This window comes from Drosophila suzukii, chromosome 3 (genome assembly GCF_043229965.1).
Source record: "Drosophila suzukii chromosome 3, CBGP_Dsuzu_IsoJpt1.0, whole genome shotgun sequence".
NCBI classification, from domain to species: domain Eukaryota; kingdom Metazoa; phylum Arthropoda; class Insecta; order Diptera; family Drosophilidae; genus Drosophila; species Drosophila suzukii.
Window position 1 is genome coordinate 10,221,166 of NC_092082.1, and position 23,779 is coordinate 10,244,944.

General features: G+C 36.7%; 1 protein-coding gene across 8 annotated transcripts in view; it reads left to right on the forward strand.

Annotated features, from left to right (window-relative positions):
- Positions 1-22,649, forward strand: part of Rdl (Resistant to dieldrin) — a 35,430-nt gene extending 12,781 nt beyond the window's left edge. For 2 of the 8 annotated variants that reach the window (XM_065864977.2, XM_070997062.1), the window contains exons 3-10: positions 183-280; positions 552-619; positions 7,938-8,164; positions 9,534-9,616; positions 11,154-11,291; positions 15,474-15,758; positions 19,037-19,686; positions 19,820-22,649. In XM_065864977.2, the coding sequence (XP_065721049.1) occupies positions 183-280; positions 552-619; positions 7,938-8,164; positions 9,534-9,616; positions 11,154-11,291; positions 15,474-15,758; positions 19,037-19,686; positions 19,820-19,981 (1,711 nt within the window). In that variant the 3' untranslated portion in view covers positions 19,982-22,649. Of the gene's footprint in view, positions 1-182; positions 281-551; positions 620-2,350; positions 2,419-7,937; positions 8,165-9,533; positions 9,617-11,153; positions 11,292-12,763; positions 12,902-15,473; positions 15,759-19,036; positions 19,687-19,819 lie in introns of all 8 variants that reach the window. The other 6 variants (XM_065864982.2, XM_036815015.3, XM_065864980.2 and 3 more) reach the window with 6 other exon arrangements.
- Positions 22,650-23,779: the final 1,130 nt, after the last annotated feature.

The window sequence follows — 23,779 nt, forward strand, 5'->3', positions numbered from 1 at the left end:
GGAGAGACTTAGCTTACCATTTTAAGATACTAACCCATTTTTAAAAATAATTATTTTGACCCGGCATCATATGCTAGCATTTAAGAAGAATAACTGATTTTGATGTAAAGACCTCTTTTTTGGTAGACCCAATTATTATTTAAAATCAAACTAATAACAAAATACCTATACTCTTTTTACAGAACTGGCGGTGGCAGCATGCTGGGTGACGTAAACATATCCGCTATACTCGACTCCTTTAGTGTTAGTTACGACAAAAGAGTAAGACCCAATTATGGTGGTAAGTAGACCAATATCCGGACACCCCATTTATCTAGCTACACTTACCCAGCTAAAGAGCAAACCCAAAACGCAACGCGACTTGAACGAAATGCAAATGGGGGCACAGCCCGGTATCCAAAATGTATCCAAAATATATATATATATAGGGAGGTTGAGGCGCAGTGGGATCTAGGATCTGGGATCCGAGAACTATAACACTAGACTAACCCTTTATACCTAACCGTACTATGTAGCTATGTAACACCTACTATAACATAACGTGTTTGCAGGACCTCCTGTCGAAGTCGGAGTCACCATGTATGTGCTATCGATCAGCTCGCTCTCAGAAGTGAAAATGGTACAAACTAATTGAACTTTGTACCTTTCTATTATCGTTAAGCGCTCTCTCGCATTCTATCTCTACTTATCTATCTACTCCTAACTCTATCTCTCTGTCTTTGGTCTTTGTTGTTGGAGTTTTCTTTCGAGTTTTCATTTCCTTATCGTACCACTAAACGCATTAGTTTGTTGCTCTCACACACACACACAAATGTCTTTATTTCCTGATTTCCATGGTACTACCAACTACCAACTGTTTCAACTGTTTTGCTTTGTATGAACTATCTCTCCGAACACTCTTTGATATAGATAGAACAATCTATTATTTCTAACCGTTGACCAAAGTACACCAGTTGAAAGCGTTATTTGCGAATCTTATCCACACCCGTACCTCTTGTGTTTCCTTCTATTTATATTGTATTATTTCCTTATCAGTTACCCTTTTGGTACCAAATCTCTCAAGCTCTAACTCTTCCGAATGTTTAGTTTCGTTTTATAGCCGCTGTGTTTTAGTGTTTCTTTCCAACAATTTCGCATTAATTTCCTGAAATGAATACTTTAGCCAAGGTCTGTGTTAGGAGCTGACGAGCCATACGAACCCAGAAACCCAAGAATTTTTTAGGGCCAAAAGTTATAGTACTTGCCACGATATTTTTCTCACATCGTCAACACATTGTAAACCAAATGTCAACTCTCAAAAACCATCAAATCCAACGATTGGCAAAAGCTTTTTATGTTCCTTAAGCTCTACAAAATGACTTTCTTCTGTGCTCACCGTTACTTTTACCTCTGTGTGTGTTTGTGTATGTCTAATTGGCCAAGCACATCGAAATTACCCGAAAATAAAGAAAACCTCACACACACACACACACACAACAACAGCCACAGTAACCAACAATCCATCAACATTTCAACCCTTCCGGATCTTGAAAAACCCCTCACATTCCAAAAGCAAAACTCTTGCCTCTCACTTCATGCGTATTGTTTTTTGTCTTCTTCTTCTTTTTCGTAGGCCCACATAAAACTCATAACAAGCTTCAAGATAAATTTCCTAACCTAACTGCTGCCAAATCGCAAAAACCCACAAACAAATCAATCAATCTTTCTAAATAAGCAATGCAAACGAAAAATGGTGTGTGAATCCGCTATTCAAAACCAAATAGTCCACTAGTTTAAAAAATAAATATTTATTTAATAGGCGCCTTTGTTTTTGAAATACTTGTTTTTTTTCCTTTGAGCTACTGCAACTCTTTTTCGTATAGCTGAAAATACATAATACAAAAGATACAACATCGAGTAGTCAACTGATTTGGTTTTCATTCGGCGCGTGCAATAAACAGAAGCAACAGCAAAAGCAAAAGCATCAAACACAAATTTAGTTAACAAACAAATAGATAGCCAAAAATACAACAGCAAAGCAATGCACACCGCTTGCCAATTTAAGTGTTAACCGTACCTTATATATTTAATTTTGCTAATGGAAATTAAACAGCACCCGACGAGCCCAAGGAAAAGGGTAGCCGGTAGTAGGCAGCGAAACGCGAAATATATGTCAACGTACTGCGTCCATTAACAATTACTAGTTACTCTTACCGTACCGCTGTGTGTGTGTTTCAGTTCTCATATAATATTTTGGGTTTTAGCCACATCTAACATGTACAACTACAACAACAACAACAACAACTACAGTATAACCATACCAAACGCAAAATGAAAATTCCATCAATCCGTGTGTGTGTATATGTTGCAGGTCCCCCTGTGGAGGTTGGCGTCACAATGTATGTCCTCAGTATCAGTTCGGTTTCGGAAGTTCTCATGGTACATACGTAAAAATATATGCCAAAAATACAAATAAAAATAAAAATACAACAACAACAAAAAAATACAATTTACCACAGATACAAAACAAATGTTCCTTCTATTTTTTTTTGGTAAAAGCAAACAAAAAAAATTCATAAATCTACTCGTATACTTCTTAATTTCTCTCAGTCTCTACCTCTTACCTGTAACTATCTCTCGCTCTCTCTCTATCTCTCTCTATAAATATCTCTGTCTCTTTTACTATATATGTTTATCTCTTTCTCTATGTCTGTCTCTGTTGCTTAAAGCTCATTTTGTGTCCTAGCATTTGTTATCCTTTTAATTTCGCTAATTGGCTAAAGACATACAAATTCATTACGATTACTTTGATTCACTTAAGATTGTGTTTGTTTCGACCATTGAAAAGCCAACTGCAAACCAATATCTATATACATATACCAATATAAATATACAAAGTTCTGCCAATTAAATGTTGTGTGAAACGAATCGTTATTGCAATGCCAACTATTGCCAACTATTAAAGTCCAATGTTGCATATTCGTTTTGTGTTTATCGTTTCAATGTTAAGCAATAGGCCATAATGTTCGCAAATTGTTTGTTGTTCCATTCCAAAAAAAACAAAAGCTTCTCGGCCAGAACAATGCAAACCGAAAAATATACGTACTTACATTGAAATTACCCCAAAATTCTACACATTTTGATGCTACTCTTTGAGTCCAGACCAAGTGCTGCTCTCTCTTTCGCCCACACTCTCGCTATCTCTATCTACTTCTCAACTTTTGACGCTTTGAAATGCCATTTCCATTTGTTCAGCTTCAGTTTTTTTTGCCCTCCATTTCGGAATTTTCATGGAAAGCAGTAACTGCGATAAAGTCAATCAATCTAATTGCTGTATAAATCTTTATTTATCGCCCCATCGAGTACATGGCCAAAGTTCATCCATTCCACACCCACATACACACTGACACTATGATGGGCCTCCCCCAAAACCCCGCCCCCCGCCCTCAGAGAAACGAGAGATATTTATGCCATATTCATATATCAACCCTATACCTATACTCCCATTATAACCGTCATTCTGTTTGTTGTGATCTGGTCAAATGCAAAATATTAAAATCAAATTAATCACAGCGGCCGCATTGACAAAGGCTGCGCGCATGCGTATTTGTTAACAAGATGAATATGAATGAATATCATAATCCACACAGCATATATAGCATATAATCAAGCTCGGTGTCGGTGTGTTCGTCAAACGATATATGGACTTAGCCTACTCGTACAAGGGACTACTCATTTATGCCTGTTTCTGTGTTTTCGTTTTCCTTGATTTTACTCTTTCAGAAAGATAATAATCAGAAATCCTAATTAATTTTCATTGTATTCTAAAGTTTCTTCTATAAAATAATATTGGATTTTAATATATTTCCCAAAAATAACTATAAAATTATCCATTCTCTGTACGCCGCACGTTCTTATTGGTTATGTTTTTAATTAAATTTTAAAGAGCTTTTCAAAATCATTTAATAAACTTATAGCCTCGGGGTTAAATTTGCATACATAAAAATATAAAATTGTAGGACTATGGATATACTCATTATTTTTATTTAATTTTGGTCATTTTTTATTCATTTTTATCGTCTGACTTTCATATACCTATAGTATCATTGAGTGTGACAAAAAGAGAGCATCTGACAGAAGGAAGATTATCACCTCAATTGGCGCACACGAAAATTACCAAGAACTCTAAAGATTTCGTTGAAAAAGTTGCAAAAACTGCACTTAATGGGAATTCACTTACACAAACACACGAATTTTGCTGCACTTTTGCTGCATACACATTTAAAAAAACACACTCTCACCGTTTTTACCTTAAGGAAATATTCGTATGACACAGTACAACCAACACAATCGCACCGTTTGGCTTTGGCAATCAATTTATGCGAAAATAACATGCCCAACACGAACGTAAACACGAACATACTGCCGTAAACAATGCAGCAAAGAAAACACGTTAACAAGGATATAAGCAACAAGAGCAACAACAACATGTCCATTTTCAGCCCGATCATGACAATTTTTCATTTCCACATTTTGCGACCCGGTAAAATAACAGAATTGCTACGCTGCTAATGAAAATAATTCAAAAACAAGGAAGAACGCTATAGTCGAGTACCTCGACTATCAGATACCCGTTACTCAGCTAAATGGAGATATGCAAGCAGCAAAGCGAGATTAAAATGCGACACCTACCGGCGGTATACAGATTTAAGCGTTATGGGCGTTAGAGTGGGCGTGGCAAATTTTTTGGATCAATCGATAGATATTGACGAGACCAATACATTTCAGTTAAAATTTTTTATCTAGCATGAAAATTGTGGGCGTCACAGGTTTTTGCGGTTTGTGGGCGTTAAAGTGGGCGTGGCAAACTTTTTTTTGAGTCAATCGATAGGTAATGACGAGACGAATACATTTCAGTTACAATTTTTTATCTAGCATAAAAATTGTGGGCGTCACAGGCTTTCGCGGTTTGTGGGCGTTAAAGTGGGCGTGGCAAACTTTTTTTTAGGTCAATCGATAGGTATTGATGAGAACATTACATTTCAGTTAAAATTTTTATTCTAGCATCAAAACTGTAGGAGCCACAGTTTTGGGCGGTTTGTGGGCGTTAGAGTGGGCGTGGCACTCTACTGAAACAAACTTGCGCTGCGCAGGAATCTCAGGAATCTGCGTGCCTAATCCCAGTATTGTAACTCTCATAGTTTCCGAGATCTCAGCGTTCATACGGACAGACGGACAGACGGACAGACGGACAGACGGACAGACGGACAGACGGACAGACGGACATGGCTAGATCGACTCGGCTAGTGATCCTGATCAAGAATATATATACTTTATGGGGTCGGAAACGCTTCCTTCTGCCTGTTACATACTTTCCGACGAATCTAGTATACCCTTTTACTCTACGAGTAACGGGTATAATAAACTGAGCCAATGCCAAACCGAAACAAGAACAACAACACGCGTACACACACATAGACACGGTAGCAGATACCAGTACACTGAGAAAAAAAAATCTAGGAAGAAATTTATCTATTGATATCATGACTGATAGTAAGCATTATTGAACTAGGAACATTGAGAACAAATAAATGTTTTTAAATAAAGTAGTATACCTATTAAAAAAATATTTTCATTAAAAATTTTAGGCTATCTTTAAAAAAACTGTATATAGACCCTTTCTACCATTTTTAAATTTTTAGACCAACCATGCCTTGTATAATTTTTAGGTGAAATTCAAGAACAAAACCTTCTTAATTGATAAACTTTAATATTTATAAAGTAAAGTAAAGTAAAGTATAACTATTAAATAAATAGTTCCATTATTAATTTTAAAATAACTTTAACAAATTTTAATCGTTTTTTTAATAAAATTTATAAATCAACCATGCTTAATATAATTCATAGGTAAAATTCAAGAACAAAACCTTCTTAAATGACATACTTTTATACTTAATTTTGTTTCCCTGCATAAACTGTAACAAAATTACAAGAGACAACCCGTCCAATTCAATCCAATCCAAACTCAGCCGAGCAGCGAGGCAGTTAAAATCAACATGACATGAGGTTACAAACAGAAAGCCAGTGAAAAAAAAAATGGTAACAAGGAACAAATATACATATACACCATACACACACATATCTATACATATGTAAATTGTAAATGGTATACTATCAAGAGATATATAAAAATAAAACAAACAACTCGATTGAACCGCTCACGTTTGGGGTTAATTGTGAACTATCTATAAATACCGTCATGCACATAAGTATTCGTATTTAGAGTTGGTTTTGTGTGTGTGCCAAGAATATAAAAATACCAAAAAATCCAGGTTGACCCCCAGAAACCCTTTTTGCAAAGCCAAAAACCCCACTAACCCAAAAAAAAAAGAGTTATGAAAATTGCATAGTCCACACAATATTTTATTTCCGTTTTTCGATTACGCTTGAGTTTTGATTCGTTCTTAAGTCCAGTCTTGTGTTTGAGTTTTTGTGTTTTGGGCGTGCCAGAAACCGAGTGGAAACCAAATCTGCTAGAATAAAGCCAGGAGAAGATTGCAGGCAACCCACGAGAACCGTGTGCAATTTTCGCATTATAAATAAAACACATAGCCATATAGAAAATACGTATACGCCATGTAGACACACATATGTACCAGCTAGCACCTCTCAGCGTGCGTTAAAGTACTGGCAAAGTACCCAAAAAGCAAGCAGTGAGCGCCCTATAAATATTTATAACTACTTACAAATGTTATTACCTGCTACTACTACAGCTACAACAACAACAACAACTACTATTATTATTACATTTGCATTTGCATTTACCTTTAACATTTACATTTACATGCTTTTCCGTTTAATTTTTGGTTCCTTGTCGGCCACGTGACGCGCTTGAAGATAATGATATGCAAGACTGAGAGAAACAACTCGAGTAGTTGTCCTTATCCGCCCCCAAAAAAAAAACAATACCCATACACACACACAATCCGCCACCCATACCCACAAACAGATACACACACAGATACAGAGCAAACACAAGCAAATTGTTTGTCGTTTTACAAACCAATCCAATCCCCCAATCGACTCCGATTCTAAACAATCCAATCGTAGCCCAAAACGCTTAGCTTCGAGGCACAAAAAGCAGAACAAGAACAGCTGAAACAAAAGAGCCTAGCCAAGCCAAAAAGCCAACTGTATACTGTATACTGTATAAAGCGTACAAATAACAACCTGCCAGCCTGTTGCCATAGATGCCGTAGTAGTCTAGTAATAATAACCCAACAACCCCTGTTAGTAGCCAGAAAAATGCCAAGCTACTTCACAATCACAGCAACGAATCCATACGAATATTTGTGAGAGGTTTCTGTACTACTTAAATGCTTACCCGAGATCCCGAGACCCCTTCTTCTATATTGCTAATGTAAATAAGCTTAGTGATTTCATTTAATTCAGTTACTTTTCGTTTATTCTGGAGATCTCATTACCGTCCCCACATCCCAAAAAACGCTGTATAAAGTTTCAATTCGATGTTTTTGCATGTTGTCTGGAGACCCCCCCTCTTTAAGTCCCATCTTTCCTATCCTGTATAAATTGATAATACAAAATGAAATTGTTGCACGTTATGAATTTTCCTTGGTTTCCATTTGACGCAAGTTTCTTTCTTTGTGTGTTTGTTAAGTGTATCTGTTGTGCCCAAAAGAAAATATAACTTTCCACCTAGTTTTCACAAATTCTCTCTATCGATTTCTCTATGAATTTTTTTTAGTTCATCAAAATAAATTTTGAAAAACACACAAAACTTTTAGTTACTAGTCCTTTAGTTAACTAGTTACGTAAGTGCTCACTGCCGATGTTTACTAATATGAATAACCTCTCAATCTCTTTCTGCTACCTTTCCCCCAATTTACCGAAAACCGTATCGAATCGAATCGAATTGAATCGAATTGTGAATTGAATAGGACTTCACATTGGATTTTTACTTTCGTCAATTTTGGACCGATCCTCGTTTAGCGTATAGAAAACGACCTGGTGTAGAAACACTATCGGTTGGATCAGAGTTCATTAAGAATATTTGGGTACCTGACACCTTTTTTGTAAATGAAAAACAATCATATTTTCACATTGCAACAACCAGTAATGAATTCATACGAGTGCATCATTCTGGATCGATAACAAGAAGTATTAGGTAAAAACCAACTCAACTACTGCAACTCCCAAACTCTACGCTCTCAATGAAAGCGAACATTAACATTTTTAATTGTCTGTATATGTGTATGTGTATTTACTATTTTACAACTAACCCTACAACCAAAACAAACCCTAACAAAACCAACCTAAACCAAAAACCAACAACCTACAACCAAAAAAGAAATATACTTCAAACATTCTACTCTATCGTTAACATTATCGTTTTGGCCCTTTTTGCAACTAACTTTTTTTCTGTGTGTGTAAAAATCGATGTTGTAATTTACTAAATCTAATTGAAAATGGAAAATTTCTACAGAACGAAAACGAGTTTTCTTCCAAGCGATTAAAACTAATCAAGTGAGTTCAATTGGCAAGTGAAAGTGAAAGAAAGTTGGCAAATTTCGAGCGATGCAGCTTCTAATGATTTGTACATTTCATGAAAGTCATCGGTTAGAGGTGCAAACTGTGCGATTGTACTATCGGTGCTATCGATTGTATCGATTTTTAAATGTATATCGTTATGAAATTGTATTTTAAGTTTTACTTTATGATGGTAACAATATTTGTGGCCACATTCAAACCCGATTGGCTGATGAAAACATAAATCATTTCATACCATCGATAGGATGGAACTATACTATCCATCACTTCGACATCCCCAATTGTGTGGCTCATGAAAGATACAAACGCATTTCCCCCCACAACAACCACAAGAATCAAATATCAAATATCAAGATCAAGAATCGTTAGACGACAACCAAAACCATCGAAAAGCAGGGATCGCATGACTATCGAAGGTACCTTCTGTCTTACGTGTTTTTGACACCGCAAAAAGGTTTGACTGGCCGAAGTAGCTCGGCTACTGGGCGCTCTTTTTTCTACTACCTTTAAACAAGAATCTGTCCAAAATCGCCACAAAACCCAGCAGACAATAAGCAACAGCCACCAAATAAGTATGAGTAGCGTTTAGTTTTCGTAGCTATAAGCAACTAAATAATTAAACCAACGACAAAATAAGTAAGCCAAATAATGTTAAACCCTGCGTAAGAGCCAATCGCCTCACTATCTACAACTAAACTGCCACTCAAAGTATCTCTCACTTACCAAACAGCAGCAAAAATATATATAACAAATAGCTCATATCCAATTGAACTCGCTCTGTATATGTAATGACTTGAATAACCCCCAGCCCCCAAACAACCCTTCGTAAATGTTGTGTGTATATAATATAGAATGTAATTTTTTTGAACCCTCTGCTCGTTTGTTTGTTGATGTACACCTGGTTACCCATGAATTCGCCACTAATCGTATAATCTCTCTTTCCCCCATAACCAAAAACCGAAAAAAATGTGAAATAATCCACTTAGATTGACTATTACCGCATCGTGTCCGATGAATCTACAATATTTCCCCATGGATCGCCAGCTGTGCCACATTGAAATCGAAAGCTGTAAGTACATTGAACTGACTAACTACTGAATTTTAGCCAAATAATTATAACAAAATATGATGATCATGATAAAATTGTGAAAATTGTCAATGAACCATGTGATCAAAGCAATATGTGAAACAAGAAATCAACTCATTCAGAATGTCGGCAGGGGAGTGGCCAAAATAAAGTGTTTTTTGGCCCAGAAAATTGCTCAATTATACAGTGTTGTCGAGTGCTTTGCAAATACCTGTTATTTTAGCCAGTAGCCTGCACCTTTTGGCCAACATCTGCACTCGGTTTTGGCCACTCCAAAAATGCCGAGCTCAACTCTCAAGCAAAGGCCGTGCGCTGTTTGTTCGGTGTGGGCAGAAAATCGAAAACAAGCTTATGTGAAAGAAACCAAACCAAACCAAACCAAACCGAAACAATTAAAATGCAAGCAAGTAAATTTTAAGTGCCACAGATACAAAACACACACACACATAGACAAATTCGATTGAGGAAAAAGCAATTAAGTCGCCTTTGATATGAACAATTGCGAACAGAGCAATTATGCTGCCACAAATAGCAGGAAATCGAATTGAATTTACGTCAATTAAATTGTCTTCAGGCAGAGGTTAGGCGACAAGGAATTTGTGTGCAATCTTAGCTCTCGATAGATTTAATTTTTATTTCGAATATCCCTCTTAAGTTCATTGTGCATTTTTTGTTCAATCAAAATTTGTCCCCACGCCCCACCAACCAACTCATTCAATTACTCAAATAGTTCAAGCCTCTCCACCTCAGAAATTTTAAGTCATTTACGTTTGTTTTTTGAAACCACCCGAAATAAAAGTTCAAGTGTCACATGTAAACCCAGTTCATGTGCATTATTATCTGCATCTACCCGAATGTTTTACCCAACAGCTATCAACCAGTATCAGTAATAATAAAATATCACTATCAACAGTTCACAATATCATGGCGCTGAAATCATGCAGAAGATTGGTTGGTTTTCGGTCGCCTTCTCAATTTCAGCAACCGCAGAAGGCTCCACCCCATGAATAGTATACGATGATCCTTGTGAAACCGAAAAAGATACTTCCATAATTTTCTGCCTCTGTCTTTCACTCGAATTATTCCCTTGAAAACCCGAACTAGCTTAAGTTTATTATTATACTACTCTACTGTAAGTCAAAACCCATACACAGCACGCTTTTGCTTAAGATCTATATATTGTATATACGTTCGATATGAATATCATTTACGTTTAGAATTTCTTTGTCAAAAAACTTGTCACAGAAATCGGTTCCAAGAAATGCCACACAGTCACACTCGCCCTATTTATAAGAATCTTTTATATTCCAAGACCAACATCGAGTGTGTGAGTCAAGTATTCTGTGTATAAGTCCCAGAAACCAACAAACACCAAACCCAAAACAGAACAAACAAACAATAACATCAATTAATTAACTACTGAACCCCCTTTTTGCAACAACAACAACAACTACTACTACTACAACTACTACTCAACAACTACAACAATCCAACAACAATGATCTTCAACAACATGAAGTCGGTTACACGATGCGAGATATCCGATATTTCTGGAGAGATGGACTGAGTAGTGTTGGCATGAGCAGTGAGGTCGAACTACCGCAGTTCCGAGTTTTGGGACACAGGCAGAGGGCGACCGAAATAAACCTAACCACAGGTACCCCCATACATTAAAAAATCATAACAAACCAAAAAAAAAAATATATCTATATATGCAAAAAAAATAAGTAACATCAATATAATCACATTACCATTTCCTTTGTTTTTGACAAGCATTTTTCAATGAACTTTTATCCGTTTTGCGTTTGTCATAATGGATTTTCGTAATCGTATTTTGATTTTGTGTTTCCAAAAAGGGTTAGCGCATATCCAAGTACCGAAACACGCACCTCTAACCAACCAAAGTTTTTCGTTCTTTTCCGTCTACTTCTACTTCTCCTTCACCAATATATACATATATTTGCCTATAACTCTTTTTATCGAGTGCTAACCGTAACTTGTGCTACTAACCAGATACAATCAAAACCAACCTCCCATCTAAACCACATATAAACATATATATATTGTGTTTGAAGTGTCCTCTACTAACCTCTGTTGTGACTACTCGTTGATTTGTTGTTTATTCTCTATTCTTCTATTTCTTTACCTTTACGTTTCTTTCGTTTAATTAACCGATCAGTAAAGCAGCAGTTAGTGACGTAGTGAGCGTTAGTTAGGTCCAGCGATTATGATTACTGGTTGCTCCATTTCCGTTTCCGTTCCAGTTTCAGTTCGTTTCGAGTCGCAAGAGAGTCCAGTTTCGTTTGCTTGGGTAGGCAAAAGCGACTAAAACGCTAATTAAAACTAAGAAACTACTTAGGTTAAGGCCCGAGAACAATGTAAAAGCCTTAACCTTTAAACAGAAGACACAAGAGCACCCATTTCTGACACCGAAACAATTAGATATGCTATAATATATAAGTTTTCTAGTCTTAAGCATACCCTACTACTGCCAATAAGAACAAACAGTAGCTGTAAGTCAACCAGAGCGTGCCTACTGAAAGCTCCTCAATCTTTAACCTAGTTTACGCTTTGCCAATGGAAATCTAACTAATATAATGCATTTTTAGCGCAATTGTAATATACGAACAACCATTAATAATCTTAGAGTTTCTTCTTGATGGAATAAATCAAAAAATATATTTTTGAACAACACTTAAAGCGACAAGTTCTGAATGAGACTATTAATGCAACAAACCGAATCGACAATGTTTAACCAAAAATGAAACAAAATATTATAACAAATAAAAAGAAAACACACGACGAATGAATTGTATTTAATTGTTTATGAAATTTTCTATTATAGAATAGAACTTATTAATAGTCTCACGAAATGTATTTTTTGTTTTATGCATATTTTTCGTCTACAACAACGACAACCTCACCACCGAACTGTGCCAACAACAACTACAACAACAACAACAACAACTGTAATATAAACTCGCCTAACAAAACTAAACCAAAAACCCCCAAAAAACCGAAAACCAAACACCAAACTGTACAAATTGCAACTTGCAAACATAACAACAACTACAACGAATACAACAATACCAACTATAACTACAACCCAACTATATACACCATATATAGTCGGCTACACGATGCGTGACATCCGCTATAAATGGAACGAAGGCCCCAACTCGGTCGGTGTCTCGAGTGAGGTTTCGCTGCCCCAATTTAAGGTCTTGGGTCATCGCCAAAGAGCTATGGAAATCAGTCTTACCACAGGTACCTGTAGACGGTTACCGGTTTTCTTTAAAAACTTTACTTTTACCTATATATATTTACGATAATACCGCTGATGACTTATCTATATATAACTACAATATATAAATATATCGTTTTGATCTTACGTTTTCGATTCAATTCTAATCTTCAGGTTCTTTATTTCGTTGATTTCTTTCCTCTTTTCGTTTCTCAAATTCGAAATAATTTTCAAGCAGCATTTTGTACAAAGTTCTCCAAATTCAATCAAACAGGCTTGCCAAATAACTTGGGCTAAGTATCGGTGAAATTGAAAAGCCTCCTTCAAGCACCATCTGATTGGATCAATCAGAGAGATTGTGCTTGAAGCAGACTCAATCGCCGATATGGAAAATGCATGCTAAGCATCTTAAGATTTTTACCTAATTTACTTTCCTTTTAGCTAGCGTTTGTTTCATCAACTAATCTAATCCATAGCATACCGAATACCAAAAGCAATAACGTTAACAATTAAAATAACTATAATATTAACAAAAGCATTCAACATTAGCCCACTTCATAGTCTAGACTCTAGACAGCCTGATATGGACTGAGACCAAGTCTCAGTCTTTTCCCACTTTTACTCGTACTCGAACCTACCGGATACTGTTCATATATCTTTAAACGCAAATTCAACGCATGTTACAAGCTAGCAACAATTTTCCAATTTAGTTCGTTCATCAAATGATTTTCCTTTCTGCTTACTTTTATTTTACAAATCTCAGTTGATTCCGCCTTGATTTCAACGCTCATAAGTTCATACTTTACAGCGAACCATGACAAGTACAGAAACCTAAAAAAATAAACGAAGCAAACAAACCCAATTTTTATCATTGGCAATGCCAAGCAAAAAACGACAAAAGTCAAACCAAATCAAAAAGAAATCAATATGAGATTGAAAAACAATTCACCTAGCGACCTTTGTATTATAAAACCAAATAAGCAAAGTGAAAATAATCTTATGCAAAAAAAAAACGAGAATATAAAGTAATCGATATAGCAAATATGAATATGGCTTTTCCTTAGTAAATCATGCTTTTGATTTATGCCTGACATTATTACAACATAATCAACCAATTTTTTAAGCTGCCAAAACACCCACACTCATACTCACACTCACACACGGAACACATAATTTTATTAACTAGTCACCGAAATTAGTTTTTACTACCAACAACATCAGCTATCTACAAACGTATTTACCAGTAATTTAAAACGCTATCGAAACTCATTAGCATAATCAAACAACAACTAAAAACAATCAACACCGAACCTTCTGTATTGTAAATCAAGAACAACAACTGCAAACAAAAGCATTAATTTTAAAATCCAAAATCGAAAAAGTTATGCAACATAAATTAATTAATTCCAATCAACTCTCCCATACGCAAAAAGAATTAAATCATTTGCAAAATTAATGAACGAAAGACAACGAAAAGTTCAATACCATTTATACATACTAAATATATATATATATTTATATATAACAAGTTAAAAATATCCAACAAAAAATATATATACATATATATCGAAAATACAAAACGCCCTCCCAAGCATGCTCTCATCTTATAAAGTTTCTTTTACAAAATCCTTAAAAAAAATAAATATAACTATAGACAAATAGCCACAAATTGCAGGCAATTCAAATGCTCCTTTTTAGGTCTTAGACTAGCTGCCTCTACTCATATTTCTTATCGTTTTATTTACCTCTTTTCTTGAGATTTGCGGTCAGTTTTAGTTACTCTAATGCAAGCCACTTCTGTTCCTCAAGTATTTGTGACTAACCATCTAATAAAACATTACTTCATTTTTTAATAACAACGATAATTTGCTTCGGTTTAGTCGAAGCGAAGGCATCCTTGCAGAATGCTTGGTAAATTAAGTAAAATTTATCTATAAAACTCGTTTATCATATTTCTCAGCTTACAATAAATTGGACCTTCTGCAAGGATAAATGTGGAATGCCTAGATTATTTTCTCAAGTTTAGTTTTTGACCTTAGCTTTGACTTGAAAACATGCCATTTCGTTTATAGCCCATATTTAAGTACATGAATATATGTTTATTGAAGTATTGCCTGCCTGATAACGAAGCGTCGTATAGTTCGAAACTAACAATATTTTCAGGAAGGTGCCAGCCAATCATAATTTCACATAAAAATGCGCTCATACTTAATTTATTTATTCTATTCTTAGAGTTTCTGTTACGTTTACTTTTGAAGTTCTAAGTTTAGTTTTGTGTATTTATTTTTGGTGATGAATACCTATTATCAGAGATGGCAAAACATCGAGGTTTAAATTAATAATCCGTAAGATTCAACATAAACTTCCATCAATTTGGAATAACAATCGATGATTTGCCAACTCTGCCAGCAATATTGTTTGTAAATATTTGCAAAACTAAATACATTTTAGCGAACTAAGTACTAATAATATTTTTGTATCTTTCTCTACTCTCTCTCTCTCCCTCTTTTCAAAAACACGCTGAACAAACCAAAAACTATAATTCGAAATAACTAACTAAAAAAAAAATCAAATAATCGCAATTGGCGCGGGCAGGCAACTATTCGCGTTTAGCCTGCGAAATTCAGTTCGTGCGTTCGATGGGCTACTACCTTATACAAATCTACATACCCTCTGGACTGATCGTTATTATATCATGGGTATCATTTTGGCTCAATCGCAATGCAACGCCGGCGCGTGTGGCGCTCGGTGTGACAACCGTGTTGACAATGACCACTTTGATGTCGTCAACAAATGCAGCGCTGCCAAAGATTTCGTACGTCAAGTCGATTGACGTCTATCTGGGAACATGCTTCGTTATGGTCTTTGCCAGTCTACTGGGTAAACAAACAACTACCGAAACTACCAAAACTACTACCCCCCCTAAAAAAAAACCAAAAAAACCGATTCCAAACAACCATTAGCAAAACGATTTTCCCCATATAACTCTCTCTATCTCTATCACACCAAAAACACACACACTCTCACACTCACAGGCAGTGGATCTGTATGGATTCCGAATTTATGATTTCGTTACCCTTTTCATTTCAATAATACTGGCCAAGTTGCGTGTCAGCTTTCAGTTTTACGTTACTTAACCCACACTTTTGCCAGCTTTCCGTGCCACGCTTAGCGTTGTGCAAAACAATCTTGCAGATACATCCAAAAAGAAAATATAATACACACTAGTTTCCTTGGCAAAACGATCTGCGTCTTGAGAAATTACTTACTGAATTTATATATATCTAATCTGGCCTATTAAAAACGCAGCTATGTTTTGCCCCAATCCACAGTAGTTTAATATCTATTTAAACTTAAACTTAAAAATATTTCACATTTCTTATGGAGCCAAAGGACCAGAAAAAGTCTATCCATAGGGAAATGCTGAAATGCACTGCACCTGTGGCACTGTAAAAGGGGTCGGGCACCTGAGTAAAGTAAAAGAAGTTTGATATATGCTTTTCTTATAATACATATTCGGTAGCTAACTCTCTCTTTTGAATAATCAGAATTTTCCAAAATTATCCCTACATATATATCTCAAGCTTCGGTGCTGACCCCGCCGTAATGCTAACTTTAACTTTCTCTCTAACTATCTAACAACTAAAACAATTCTCAAGCAACAACTTACACCCACAACTACAACAACAACTCCAACAAACAGCAACAACAACAGCAAGAAAAGAAAAAAAGAAAAGAATAAGAAAGAAAAGAAAAGAAAAGAAACTGCAAAGAAACCCAAAAGAAAACAAATCTCTTTTTTCGTATTTGTATGTTCTTGTTAATTTTTCAATACAAAGAAAAACTGTCATCCAAAGAAAATGTATGCAAATTCATAGATACGCGCCTGTGAATCGAGCGTAAAGGCACGAAAATTGAACCCCCAACGTCCCACCTGTCCCCCCAAAAAAAACTGTTTTGCACCTCGCACCTAGAATCGAAGCATGCTTCAGCCAAAAATGACAAAAAGAAACCAAATACCATCCTCCAAAAGCCTCTCCATATGTACGAGCTCTCGTACATATGCCCATCATCTCTATCTATTATAATAGCCGACTCAGGTTGAGTTTGTGTTCGAGCACCCGAGACGAGCAATTCGAACACACTTCAACCTGAAATGGTACCCAGATATCAATATACGCCCAGCTTCCGCCAAAATGCAAAACTGCAAGCTGCAAAAATCGCAAACCGAAAAAAATATGTACAAATCAAAAAAAAACAACGCACCTAAATCAAATCAAAATCAAACCAGGGTACGAGTAGAACGATCAAAAAAAAAATCTATTATCAAATAAATAAAAAGAGGGAGCGCATCAAAAACAATCAAAAAACGAAACCAGCATGCCCTGCGCCACACCTGGCTTGACTCGCGATTGAATTGAATCAAAAAACAAGTACGAAAAAATAAGAACAGACACAAAACACTGTAAATATGGTTCAACAAGTCGTCGATCAACAGCCAGAAGACGCAGCCCCCCACGAAGATTCTTCGAGACAACAGAGCCCCGATAGCAAAAAAAAACAGAATCGAAGAAAGTGCGTCAAAAAAACATAAAAGTATCTGAGAGATACAAGTGAGTTTCTGCGACTTGGAGCCCTCAAGTTTGGGTCATTTAAAGGGGTGACCCAGACATGAAGGCTGCCAAGTTGCCAAAAAATTATATATACTTAAAAAATCGCACTCGATAGTAACCCATCCGAGGTTAGGTAAGATATCATTCGTAGTCTGCTTTCTGTTTTGTTCTATTGGCTATTTGCAGCGATTGGTTACCTAGCTTGTTCCTGGTAAGTACTCTCGTTACTAGTTACTCGTTACTCGTTTCTGTTCCGCCCCTGTTCTATCCACCTTCATTGGCGAGTATGCGATTTCAAAGACCCCCTTTGTTATAAAAACCCCTTTCTGATAAACCTCCCCCCACAAAAACACCGCTCAATTGAAATCCGAACCCGTAACATAACCAAGGATAATAACATATATAATATGACAACTCTAGAGGCTGAAATCCTGGAACAAAGCAGCTAAAAACGCTGGAAATTTTCGTGTCCTTTATAACGGGCGACCCTGTTCAATGAATTTGCATTTAAGGCACGCACATGAACATTTTCCTTGAATGATGGTCTCAACTGCAGGAATAAATGTGTACATAAATCGTTTGGCTTACAAATGACTTTTTCCACTCATTTCACAAAAACAACAAAACAACTACAACAGGAACAACAACAACAACAACCTTAAACACGGACACTCACACTCACATTCACTTTCATTTAGAGACACACACACACACAGCCATACAAACACACACACAGACACACACTCCAATTGCTCTGTCTCCTTCTCTGTCTCTCTAGAATATTGCTAACTCACTCACACACACACAAGACTTGCTTTATTCGAATTTTCCTTTGCCTGGCTAAAATGGAGATACGAAAATAAATTCACCTTAATTTTTGATTTCACTTACCCCAAAAACCCAGAAACACTGCAATATTTGCCCCCAAACGACTCTAAATGTTACTTATAGTCTATATAGCCCCCGGAAAAACCAACCCCCCTTCCTGAGCTCCCCCCTTTCTCTATCTATTTCCCCCTCCCCCGCTCACCTCTTATAGACGTTGTGCATAAAATGAACTGAAATTGATGACAAAATTCTTCATGGAAATTAAATTTCTTTTGTTTTTCTATTTGTCTTTCCTTGTATCCGAAATTAAATCGAAACCGAAACCGATACCCACCCGCACCAAATTACCAAAAACTATACTATGCTACAATATATCCAACTATATATCTGACAACTACTACTACAACAACAAAAAAATATCATCCGAACATCATGCGGCAATCGACCACGACCACAAAATTCTTGAATTCTTGAACTGCATCCGCATATCAACCCCTCAAAAACCCCCCAAAAAAAATAAAACCACCAAACCGTATGCCAAACCGTCCATCAACAATCGAAAACAATCTATCCATCGACTAAATTCCAAAATGTGCACGCCCAAAATCTGTGTGTGCGAAAATTCGAATTGCAATCTGTTCAATCAAAAATCAAAAATCGAATATCAAAATCAAAATCAAAACCAAAATCGTTATCGTATCGTATCGCAATCAATAGAATACGCCACGGTCGGCTACATGGCAAAACGAATTCAAATGCGAAAACAAAGATTTATGGCGATCCAAAAGATAGCCGAGCAGAAAAAGCAACAGCTCGATGGGGCGAACCAGCAGCAGGCGAATCCGAATCCCAATGCGAATGTGGGCGTTGGAGGCGTTGGCGTTGGACCCGGCGGAGTTGGACCCGGCGGACCCGGCGGCGGCGGCGGCGGCGGTGGGGTCAATGTGGGCGTGGGCGTGGGCATGGGCATGGGACCGGAACATGGCCACGGGCATGGACACCACGCCCACAGCCATGGTCATCCGCATGCGCCCAAGCAAACAGTGAGTAACCGCCCAATCGGCTTTTCCAATATCCAACAAAACGTTGGTACGCGCGGTTGCTCGATAGTGGGACCCTTGTTCCAGGAGGTGAGATTCAAGGTCCACGACCCGAAGGCCCATTCCAAGGGTGGAACCCTGGAGAATACGGTGAATGGCGGACGCGGTGGTCCGCAATCGCATGGACCGGGTCCCGGTCAGGGCGGCGGACCGCCAGGAGGTGGAGGAGGCGGTGGCGGCGGGGGCGGACCGCCCGAGGGCGGCGGCGATCCGGAGGCAGCGGTCCCAGCCCATCTACTGCATCCGGGAAAAGTAAAAAAGGTAAAGGTAAAGATCGTACATGATGCGGCGATTCTAAAATGGTTTATCAAGTCTAGAATCCGTAACTAATCTATTTTTATTCACCCACTATCCTGGAACCTTAATACCTGATCCTTGATCCTTGATCCCCGAAATACAGGACATCAACAAGCTGCTGGGCATCACGCCCTCCGACATCGACAAGTACTCGCGCATCGTATTCCCCGTGTGCTTTGTGTGCTTCAACCTGATGTACTGGATCATCTACCTGCATGTCAGCGACGTGGTCGCCGATGATCTGGTGCTCCTTGGCGAGGAGTAGGGCGTCGTCCTCAAGCGACGCAGGCGAGGATTCGAGGGCGTGGCCCAAGGACACAGGAGTGAACAGCGCACGAGAGAGTCAAACTGTGCAGGGCGCTGTAAAACCACAAAAAACGGAAAAAATACCAGAAACCCAAAAAAAAAATACTGAAAAATACACACAAAAAAATAAGTGGAAACAAAACTAATTTTAACTAGCGATATGAAAATGCAGAGGCAACAGTTTATTGTTTAATACCAAAAGGATACACACACACACACACACATATTACAAGGTCGAAAGCAAAGAATATTGTTAAATAGATTTACACAGAATAAATGAAAAATGGGATAAAACCAACATTAGAATTAACAACCAAATGAGTATAAATGAATGAAGAATAATCAAAAGCAACAGATTAGCAAATTGTAGTGAAAATTATATAACGAAAGGCGTAAGTGAAAGTGTTTAGGAGAAATACGAACCGAATAAAAAACCCATTTAAAAACCACAAATATAACGATCAAAAATCATACGCAACATAGGCATTAAACGAAAACGATGGATGACTATGAGAAACCCTCGAAATAGCGCAGTCGAAAAGTTGATTTCAACACACCTAACAAATAGATGGTTAAATAATTTCCATTATCTTTGCGGCGTTCTGAGTTTAAGTTTAAGAAACGAAAGACCTTTGCTTCCCACTTCAAAAGCAAAACACCCGGAGAGTCTTCCTCTAATTTAAGTGCGTTCCCCCTCCTTTCAGCTGCACGCTCCCAGAAATCGATAACCAGATCTTACCCGGAACTTAAACAGAACTTACTATGTTGATCCATTGATAGCCCATTCAGTTGGTTGATTTGTTTATTCAGAACTGACTTAGCGCTTCCAAGTGAAATGGCCAAATTTTTTAGAAATCAAAACGTAGTGCAAGGAACATTTTCGAGAATAGCGAATCAGTTTGGCGAATGATTTCGTTAAGTTATATTTAAATGTAAATCGAAGACGACGACGAGACGGACACGTAAGATCGAGAGGTTTTTAATCATTTGCACACCACTCACACTCACGCCACATGATTCACAATAAACTCGTTACGGATATTATGAATTACTTTGGAGCGCACCTTTTATAAGCAAGCATCGGAGATAAGTCATACAAATAGTTAGTGCAATTGACATAGCGAAATAATAATATGAACGATAACGATTCATTTTAGTTACACCAATTTTTATATCAACTTTAAACTAACAAACAAATTATTCAAACTGCACTCACTCACTCACGAATACACAAGAATCAAACTGAAACAAAAATAAAAACAAAACCAAAAACTTTTCGAAGACAACTTTGCGGCACCGTAAGAAAACAATCTAAACTCTAAGTGAAATTTTCAAACGCAAGTAAGCCCAATAAATACCAGTAAATTAAAAAAAAACGAATACAAATAGAACATAGAACATAAAGTACACAAGTATGAATGAAACTGCCTAAGAAAAATAGCGTATAAGTCTAACAAATAGTTGCTAAAAGAAAAAAGAGTTAAACGAAGACAATTGATTTTCAATTTGTAAATACAAACAGAAGACACTCGGAACATTCTCAAAGCAAAGTAGGAGCAAAACTTCGCAATTAAACTTAGTTAATGTAATCGAATCTGGTTAAGCGATTAACTCGGATGCGTTCAAGCAGTCAATAAAGCGATAAACAAACAAAAGATACTTACGATGCACCGTCTTAAGTTAGCCTAATGACACACAGATACACACCAACACACACACAGATACCGACTGACACATACGGACAGACAGACAGACGAAAATGACACACAGATACTCGACGTATATATACATATATATTTGAATTTTCGCTCAAGTTCCTCGATGAATCACAGACACAAAGAGAAAGAAACAAAAGAGTTAAGTTAATTATAAACACATAATTAAAGGCAAGTGAGTTTAACTTTAAACGTAAAATAAAGAAATTAAAATACAATTTAGCACAATGGAGATAACTAAGCAAGCCATACCAAAATATCATCAATGAATTTTAATTTAGTGTTTATGATTAGTGCAAGGGCAGATCGTAAGGCTAAAGAATTTTGTACAGTTAGCTAAAGTTAAAGCTAGGATTTAGTTAAGAGCCATAATATGGCCAAAACAATAACAAACACACACACACAACCACACTTATATGTACATAGAGTATGGCTTAAGGCGACACAAGTATATGAGATATATATTCATATAACGTATTTAGGCACCTACGTATATGTAGCACGAGTTTTTTATATGTAAACCAAACAAAATTGAACCCTAATCCGAAAAACAAAAAATAAAAACACAAAAACAATTAACTGTATATACGAAAAGTACTTATGAATGGAACACTGGCAGTGTAGGCGGCGGAGGACGTTGGTGGTGACCCTTAATGGATCGGCCACGTAACCCTAGGCATACTTAAGGCAAAACCTTTAACCCTTCTCAAGGTCTACCTAACCAATTCAGCAGAATGACTACAGAAGAGACCCCAAGGAAAATTACTTTATTAACGATCTAGACAGACACAACACACACACTTACACAAGCAAAAAGTTGAAATAATGAAGAACGGAGAGTCGATCGTCGACTATTTGATACCCTTTAGCCAAAAAAAACTCTATCGTCTGTCTGCTCTATCGAAAAAACCCCCCAAAAAGTCCCTAACCATTTTTTACCATACGTTGGCTAAAGAGTATCCCAAATCTTAACTAGGATTCTGAGCGAAAAGAAAGCAATATAAGGTTTACCAAAAGGATAATTGATTTACTGATTAACCTATAATTTATTGAGCCAAGTGAAAAGGATTTGAAGCAAACTGCAATTGATCTACCAGCCATACAGAACATTCCCCAAGAAAATAGTTATAACCCGAGACTCGGCAACATAAAAGTGAAATCGGTGATAAAGAACATAATAGATTATATATATCTGCTTATAACAAATGGAAAAACACTCACACACATATATATAGATATATTTTGTAGCTATACAAGTGTCAGAAATCAATTATGTTACCGAAGACAGAAATCAAAATGTTTACAAATGGCTGAGGTTCGTTTCGTAAAAATGCTATATAATAATATCCCCTAAATGAGGTCAAATACATTTTTGATGCGACAACAACAACAACAAATAGCTGCTCAACGGTTTCGGAGCGTATTTCCAAAGAACGTAAATTAATGAAAAAAACATTTTAGTTGTAAACAATGCAAAGGCGAAATAGTTGACAAAAACATTTTAAGAGACAAAAAAGCAAAAAAACACTTAATGGCAAATTGATGCGTTTAATTTTTCATATGGAATTTTTTACTCTACAACCTAGTTTACGATATAATTTGTGGAAGAGAAAAACCGAGAAAAAAATAAATTTAGTTGCCCATAGTGAGGAGGACTTTTTTATAAAAACAAATTAAACGATGCAAGACGATGAAAATGCATATGTACGTGCTGCATATGCGAGAGCATTTAGGACAACAACAAAAAAAACAATGAGGGAGGAGCATTAAAAAAGCGATGAAAATATGTAAAATGTTAAATTATACACACAATGAAATGTTTGAAGCATTTTTGGTGCCGCTGTTTAGACGGCGACACCAACACCAACGTTTTATAAAGCAACCGAAAGGGAGAAATAAATAAGTAAATTATATGAGAGGATCGTCGATACATACGTGAGGCGATGTAATAATTACGTATGTATGTATATGATGTATATTTAATTATATATTATATGTATATGTATGGTGGTCTCAAAAACAAACAAGCAAAACCAAAAATG